This window comes from Colobus angolensis, unplaced genomic scaffold (assembly GCF_000951035.1).
Source record: "Colobus angolensis palliatus isolate OR3802 unplaced genomic scaffold, Cang.pa_1.0 Scaffold4, whole genome shotgun sequence".
Taxonomy (NCBI): domain Eukaryota; kingdom Metazoa; phylum Chordata; class Mammalia; order Primates; family Cercopithecidae; genus Colobus; species Colobus angolensis.
In genome coordinates, this window is record NW_012117376.1 from 755623 (window position 1) to 764395 (window position 8773).

The following is an 8773-nucleotide window of genomic DNA, read 5'->3' on the forward strand; positions in this document are numbered from 1 at the left end:
CAGGATGGTCTCGATCTCCTGACCTCGTGATCCACCCGTCTCGGCCTCCCAAAGTGCTGGGATTACAGGCTTGAGCCACCGCGCCCGGCCAAGATGCAGAAGCTTTATAGGTAATAGCTAAAGCCGTTAGACCAGATAAATCTCAGCAGTGTGAGAGCATCACGAATGAGACGTCAGGGAACAACATTAATGAATAGGCAGGGAAGAGGAACCAGCTAAAAAGACTAAAAAGGAACAGTCAGAGAGATCAGAGGAAAACACAAAGATTAAAGGACACAGAAGTCAAAAGGAAAGTTTTGGGAAGGGATGAAGAGCCAGCTATGTCACATGTCAAACAAAATAAAGACTGAAAAACCTCTGTTGGATTTAGCCAGTAGAATGTGACCAGAACAGTGTCAGCCAGACCACAGGGACCTGGGGAGTGATGGGAAAAATGGAGATGAGACAGGGAACAAGAAGCATAGCTGAAAAAGGTGGGAGGCAACACAGTGGTAACTTGAGGGGAACACTGGGTTGGAAGGATATGTCTGGAAGCTTTAGAGAAAAGAATAAACAGGGAGAGACTGAAGACACAGAGGAGAGAGGGGAAAACAGAAAAGAGAGGAACTGAATAGGAAGAAGATAATCTCTCAGAGAGGAGGTACATCCCACAGGAAGGATAGGTGCTCCTCGATTTATGACGAAGTTACACTCTGGCAAACCCATCGTTAAGCTGAAAATACAACACACCTAAAATATGGAACATCATAGCTTAGCCTGGCCTACCTTAAACATGCTCAAAACACGTTAGCCTACAGTTAGGCAAAATCATCTAACACAGAGCCTATTTTATAACAAAGTGTTGACTATTCCATGTAATCAAAGTGAAAGAATGGTTGTATGGGTACTCAAAGTGTATTTTTTACTTTGTTTTTGAGACGGAGTCTTGCTCTGTCACCTAGGCTGGAGTGCAGTGGTGCGATCTCAGCTCAACTGCAACCTCTGCCTCCCTGGTTCAAGTGATTCTCCTGCCTCAGCTGCTTGAGTAGCTGGGATTACAGGCAACCACAACCACACCCAACTAATTTTTATATTTTTAGTAGAGATAGAGTTTCACCATGTTGGCTAGGCTGGTCTCAAACTCCTGACCTCAAGTGATCTGCCCCCCTCAGCCTCCCAAAGTGCTGGGATTACAGGTGCACCTGGCCTCGAATTGTATGGTTTCTACTGAATACGTATAACCTTTGAACCATCATAAAGTTGAAAGACTGTAAGTCAGGGACCATCTGTATAGTGAGTTCTCACTTGCTGGAGTAATTGTTTATATAAACTAAAAAGACCATACAGGCTACAGTATAACTAATCAAGATTCACGTTTGAATTCAGTATAAATGATTATGATTAAAAACAGTATTTGCCTCTTAAGTATATATTACGAAGATGGCTCACTTGAGCTTTCCTCCATTCAGTTTAGTCTGATGTGCACCTTCACTGATCACTGGGTTCATGTGAGCGAGCTTTCTGAACTAGGTATAATGGGGACCAGTAGGCCCTTGGCTCAGATGATGGTCAATAAAAACAGGCTGTGGCAGGCAGACTTCTAAGAAGGCCCCCAAGATTCCCACTCCTGTAAGCACACTCTATGTAATCCCCCTCCCTTGAGTGTGGGCAAATGATAGAATATTCACTCTCTTAATTACATTTCATTCTCCATTACATTTCAAGACTCCATATAGCACCTTGGACAGTTTCTCCAGCTGGCTGTGTGGTTAAGACCTGAGGGGGCCTCTAGGAGGTAAGAGTAACTACTAGTTGAGAGTCAGCAAGAAAGTTAGAGACCTCAGTCCTACATCCTCCAGGACCTGGATTCTGCCAACAACCTGAGTGAGCCTAGAAGAGGACCCTGAACTCCAGATCAGACTGTAGTACTGGCTGACACCCTGATTTATGCCTGGGGAGACTCCAGGAAGAGGACCTAGTCAACTCATGCCCAGGTGACTGAAGCATAGAAACTATGAGGTAAGTAAGTATGTGCTGTTTTAAGATGCTATGTCTGTGGTAATGTGTTAAGCAGCAATTTAAAAACAAATATATAGGGCAACAGAGATGGTATCCATGCCCAACACGGAAAACACCAGTGATCACACAATGAGGTTAAGACACCTGATGCTCAGCAATAAGGGCTTTAACTCGGTCAATGTTCTGTGGGATTGGCTCCTGATCCCGCTGAATGAGGGTGGTCTCAGCCCACTGGATCCACGCCAGAAGTTCTTCCAGTAGCTCAGCATTAGCCACCAGTTCTGACAAGGCCGTTTCAAGACGCTGCTGGTGCTGCTTAGCCCATGTCAGGACCTGTGGAAAAAGAAGGAAACCATGGTCTCTTTCAGTCAAGCATACCTCTTTGTTTCCAAAGCCCTTTTCTATCTGATTTTCACAATGACTTTTTATTTTTGTTTATTTTTTTGGAGACAGACTCTTGCTCTGTCACCCAGACTGGAGTGCAGTGGCATAATCTTGGCTCACTGCAACCTCTGCCTCCTGGGTTCAAGTGATTCTCCTGCCTCAGCCTCCCAAGTAACTGGGATTACAGACTTGCGCCACCATGCCCGGCTAATTTTTTGTATTTTTGTAGAGTCGGGTTTCACCACGTTGCCCAGGCTTGTCTTGAACTCCTGAGCTCAGGTAATCCACCTGCCTCAGCCTCCCAAAGTTCTAGGATTATAGGCGTGATTCACTGCTCCCGGCGAACCCAATGACTTTTTAGAGGAGAGACCACCTTAACAGTCAAGAGGCTTCACTATTACCCCAGTGACAACTGGGATGAGAGCTGGAATAAAATATCAGCTCTCCTGAAAGCAAATCTAGTATAGTTGTTCCTTGGTATCCACAGGGGACTGGTCCCAGTACCACCTGCGGATACCAAAATCCATGCATACTCAAGGCCTGTAATTGGTTTTGTGGAACCTGCAAAAGTCTGCCCTCTGTACACATGGGCTTTGCTTCCCGTGAATACTGTATTTTCTATCCACGTTTGGCTGTGAATGTGGACCCCAACCAATATGGAGGGCTGACTGTATTTACTGAACAATTACCACATATAAGTGGACCTGTACAGCTGAAACACGTATTGTTCCAGGGTCAGCTGTACATCCTATTAACACAGGACTTCCCAGGAAGGGAAACACACACAACATGTCCACTGAAAGTCACTATTAACATAGCACTATGCCAACACTACTCCTCCTGGTTGCCACACATTACCAAGAAAACAGTCTTTTTTTTTTTTTTTGAGACGGAGTCTGGCTCTGTCGCCCAGGCTGGAGTGCAGTGGCTGGATCTCAGCTCACTGCAAGCTCCGCCTCCCAGGTTTACGCCATTCTCCTGCCTCAGCCTCCCGAGTAGCTGGGACTACAGGTGCCCGCCACTTTCGCCCGGCTAGTTTTTTGTATTTTTTTAAGTAGAGATGGGGTTTCACCGTGTTAGCCAGGATGGTCTCGATCTCCTGACCTCGTGATCCGCCCGTCTCAGCCTCCCAAAGTGCTGGGATTACAGGCTTGAGCCACCACGCCCAGCCCGAAAACAGTCTTTACTAAAATGTTAACTTAATTTTTGCTGATATTCACAGTGAGTGAAAGATTCCTTACCTGGGGGAAAAATACTATACTATAGTGATAGTTTACTGGGTGTGTGTGGTCCTCCTCTGAACCAGGGACTCACCTCCTCGAAGCGAGCTCGGATGATGGTGATCCAGTGTTTGATGGTTGTGATGCAATCGGGGTGGCAGACAGCCAGGATGACTTCTCCCATGGCTACTGCTGAGTTAACGTCCACTCGCTTTTCTTCTACTTTCTTCATGAATTCCTAAACAAAAAAGATTTTAAAACAAAAACTTAAAATGTCTACATTAGCAGCACTGTTAGTTTACACTGAGGGGGGATAAATTTCAATGTTTTCTTTTTCCTGCACGTGTTCACACAGACCTCTAAAAGCCTGTACTTAGTTATTTATGGCATTTTAATTCTAAAAGATGTGGGAAGGTGAGGGGTTTACACAAGAATGACTTTCTCTGGTGGAGATGACAAGAAGAATAGGACACACAGAGGTATGCCCCCTTTTTCCTATTCGAGTTAGTTTCTTTCTTTTTTAATCCCATTTTTCATTTATTCATGTTGGTAAACATATTTGTATTGGAAAAATATAATTATAGTTATAAAAATCATAATATTTAAAAAATACCCGTAACAGAATATAATGATAAAATCATGATTAAAATCTCTGAGTGAATTAAAAAAAATTTAAAAAGGGAAACAACATTTCCCACCTCTTTAGGACAGACTGAGACCCCAGACACTGCACCATACTCTACAGCTTGGTAAGTGGTTCTGGGGGATCATATCAGGGCCTAAAGCTGGTAACATAAGGAAAGGCAAACAAAGGAATATGCAGGTGAGGAGGAAAGAAGATGAAATAGTCCACATTTTTCTTTATATAATACCATGTTTTAAAAACTTGTTAAGCCGGGCGCGGTGGCTCAAGCCTGTAATCCCAGCACTTTGGGAGGCCGAGACGGGCGGATCACAAGGTCAGGAAGATCGAGACCATCCTGGCTAATACGGTGAAACCCCGTCTCTACTAAAAAAATACAAAAAACTAGCCGGGCGAGGTGGCGGGCGCCTGTAGTCCCAGCTACTCGGGAGGCTGAGGCAGGAGAATGGCGTAAACCTGGGAGGCAGAGCTTGCAGTGAGCTGAGATCTGGCCACTGCACTCCAGCCTGGGTGAGAGAGCTAGAACCTGTCTCAACAAGACCAAAAAAAAAAAAAAAAAAAAAAATTGTTACAACCAACGTAAGTATATGTTGTTACAACCAACATATATATTGGTTACAACCAACAAAACTTGTTACAACCAACATATTGTTACAACCAACAAAACTTGTTACAACCAACATATATATACTTTTCTAAGAATGAATATTAATGTTTAAGGTGTCAAAAAAAACCCACCAACTATTTTCCTTTCATTCCTACTATGAGCTAGGGCCACTCTGGTTTTGTTCCTTCTCATGTGAGTTCTGATAATTCCAAGAAAAAGTTGCTTTCATTTAGTGGTAGGCAGCCCTCAAGGTGGTAGGTAGCATGAGGTCACCAAACTGCAAGGCTGAATTACCTTATGGGTGTCAATGAGAGACTGCAGGGCCTCTGTGTCATCAGGAAGTGCTCCCCGAAAGCGAAGCGTTTGCTCTGCTTCAGAAAGCCACTCCAACAGCATGTGAACTGTGTCCCGAAACACTTCTGCCTGAAATAACCAAGCACAAAAGATTCAACCTCTCTCTGCAGCCAAGGACCTAGACACTGGGACATGCCAGGGAAAGGGTCCAGTGTTCATTCAGACATTTCATGGCCTCATCAAAACTCCACAAAGGTTATCTTTCATTTGTAGATCTTTGAAAATCAGCTGAATTCATTATTTCTCAAAATGAATGTTAAAGTTTTATAGAACATTCAGAATATCAATTTTCAACTCTGTTACACTTAATTCAAGACTGACTGAAACAGATTCTAGTAAAAGAAAAACAAAATAAACCCACTCAGATCTATCATTTAGGGTTGGGACAGCAAATGTCTCTTACCTGTTTTAAGGCCTGCTCAAGCCGGCTTTGTTTGGAAACAGAGAGTTTACAGACAGTGTCCCAGCGAGTGCTCAGTTCCTGGAGCTGCCCTTTTACCCAAGTGGTGTCATCTCGACTATTCTCAATCAGCTCTCGGCCTGACCGCTTCAGGACCTGAACGGTTCCTGTTCGCTTTCCCAGTTCCTTCTGGAAAACCTAGAAAAGAAAATAGGAGAATTAGTTTGTTTGAGGAATGTTTTGAGTCCAAGAAACCACTGGGAAATAATAATTTTCTTGGTAGGTTCTAATCATGTATCTTTTATGCATAGAGGGAGGCAGAGCAATGTATAAGAAAAAACAACCAGGCCAGGCGCAGTGGCTCATGCCTGTAATCCCAGCATTTTGGGATGCCAAGATGAGAGGATTGCTTGAGCCCAGGAGTTCAAGACCAGTCTGGGCAACATGGTGAGACCAAATCTCATGAAAAAAAAAAAAAAAAAATCAATCAGAAAATGTGGCTCTAAGTGCTAGCTCAGGCATTTGGGAGATACATAATTTTGAAAAGTTGCTTAAGGCCCAGTTTCTTCATCTGTAAAATGGTAATCATTATACTAATGTTTCCAGAATTATGGGAAATAAAAACATAACTGCTCTGCACATAACAAGAATCTGTTGTAATTTCAAGGTAAACTTAAATGCTTGTGCTGAAACAGGAGGATATTACATAATCCAACATGACAGGTAGAGATTATGTTAAACATTGGCGTGCATGGTGTTAAGACTGTTAGGTTCAGAAGCGGTTTAAAAAAAATCACTCATTTCCATTTTAGGAGTCAGTGGAAATGGATATCTTACGGGTTTCCGTTGGAATTTAAATCCATTTTGTGACTCAATTGAAACAAACAGGAAGAGGAGCAACCTTGAAGTGAAGTTTACACATTGCCAAATCTGAATCAAACCAATTTTGGTAAATTCTTTGTGACTAATGCAGAATCTCAGCAACAGTTTGTTTAAACACACAAAGCAACTGTCAGGCTCTCTTTCTCCCCTAGAAAGAAGGGCAGAGGCAGTCACATGTAGAAGATCCTAGGGCACTGCACTCCAACGTAGCCCAGACCTCGCCCTTACCTTGTGTGCATCCATGAGGTTCATGACGAGGTCGAGGTCCCCATGCACGGGTTGGTCCTCAGCCAGCTGTGGCTCCACCTTGTATAACCAGTCAACCAAGGCCTGCAAAGCATCCATGAACTGACCCGAAAAGAGCAGGGCTTCCTCCAACTTGTGCTGCCTGAGAAATGCACACAAATGCTACCATTTTTAGGGATTCCTTTTACAAATGGCCCACAATTCTGCCTCGCTGAAAGGGAATATTGCTTGAACCCTATATAGAGAGTGACTTCTACATTAGAACAGTTAGAAATAGACTAAAAAGTAACTGAGAGATGGTGAGACATTTTAAATCAAACCACCCTCTAGAATGGATTAAAGGTAGCACAGGGGACAGAGAGAGATACCCTTCAGGCATCTTATAGCCCAGTGACACACAGGCACACTCTAATAACCCAAGGTCTGTGTTAATCACCTTATACCATTCCAAGCAAAAGATGATGGTTTTGGTAATGATCGGGAATCAGGAGTTCAACTCCTAGCTCTGTATCAGTTGTGTGACCTCAGGCTGTTTCTTCATCTCCCTGAACCTCAGTCACCTCATCAAAAAAAAAATTGGAGTACAGGCCAAGTGTGTTGGCTCACACTTGTAATCTCAGCACTCTGGCAGGCCAAGGTGGGAGGATCACTTGAGGTCAGGAGTTAGAGAACAGCCTGGACAATAGCAAGACCTTGTCTCTACTCAAATAAAAAACAATGGCTGGGTGTGGTGGCTGACGCCTGTAATCCCAGCACTTTGGGACGCCGAGGCAGGTGGATCATGAGGTCAGGAGTTCCAGACCAGCCTGGTCAATATGGTGAAATCCCATCTCTACTAATAATATTTTTAAAAATTAGCTGGGCGTGGTGGCGTGCACCTATAGTCCCAGCTACCCAGGAGGCTGAGGAAGGAGAATTGCTTGAACCCGGGAGACGGAGGCTGCAGTGAGCCGAGCCGAGATCGTGCCACTGCACTCCAGCCTGGGCGACAGAGGAAGATTCCGTCTCAAAAACAAAACCAAAAAACATTAGCCAGGCGTGGTGGCACATGCCTATAGTCTGAGCTACTCGAGAGGCTGAGGTGGGAGGATCACTTGAGCCCTGGAGTTGGAGACTGCAGTAAGCTCTGCACTCCAGCCTGGGTGAGAGAGCTAGAACCTGTCTCAACAAGACCAAAAAAAAAAAAAAAAGAAAAATGCTGGGTACGGTGGCTCATGCCTGTAATCCCAGCACTTTGGGAGGCTGAGGTGGGCGGATCACCTGAGGTCAGGAGTTCAAGATCAGCCTGACCAACATGGTGAAATCTCATCTCTACTAAAAATTCAAAAATTAGCTGTGTATGGTGGTGTGTGCCTGTAACCCCAGCTATTCGGGAGTCTGAGGCAGAAGAATCGCCTGAAGCCAGGAGGCAGAGGTTGCATTGAGCCGACATCGCGCCACTGCACTCCAGCCTAGGCGACAGAGTGAGAGTTCATCTCAAAAAAACCCCAAAAAAACAAAAACAAACAAACAAACAAAACCTAAGAGGAAATAGAAATGAATCAGAAAGAAGAAAACTTCACAGAAATCCATCATTACTATCCTAAGAGAGATACGTGAAAATAGTGCACCCATGAAACAGGAAGCGAATGCTCCCAAAGAAGAGTCTTTCCTTCACACAAAGAGGACCACCAGGCATTACAGGCATCCAGAAAAAACAGCACACAACCATGATGAAGTAATCTTGCCCCTCCTCCAAACCAAACCTAAATCTGAGTAAGTCTCTAGATCCAACTACGGAACAATTTATAGGAAATACTTAAACTACACTACAGAGATGCAGTCATCAAGATCCAGGCTGTGGAAGACTCTGACAAACAAAAAAAATGCATGAGAAAAATGGAAGATGGGAAGGGATTATGTAAATTTTTTTCTTTTCTCTTTTTTTTTTGAGACAGGGTCTCGCTCTATTGCCCAGGCTGGAGTGCAGTGGCCGGATCTCAGCTCACTGCAAGCTCCACCTCCCGGGTTTACGCCATTCTCCTGCCTCAGCCTCCCGA

At 44.2% G+C, this 8773-nt stretch overlaps 1 protein-coding gene across 1 annotated transcript in view; it reads right to left on the bottom strand.

The window, feature by feature from the left end:
• Positions 1-8773, bottom strand: part of MACF1 (microtubule-actin crosslinking factor 1) — a 446661-nt gene that overhangs the window by 40393 nt on the left and 397495 nt on the right. The window contains exons 79-83 of the mRNA XM_011955644.1: positions 6717-6876; positions 5610-5804; positions 5147-5275; positions 3697-3840; positions 2143-2331 (exon numbers count right to left, since the gene is read on the bottom strand). Of these exons, the coding sequence (XP_011811034.1) occupies positions 2143-2331; positions 3697-3840; positions 5147-5275; positions 5610-5804; positions 6717-6876 (817 nt within the window). The remainder of the gene's footprint in view (positions 1-2142; positions 2332-3696; positions 3841-5146; positions 5276-5609; positions 5805-6716; positions 6877-8773) is intronic.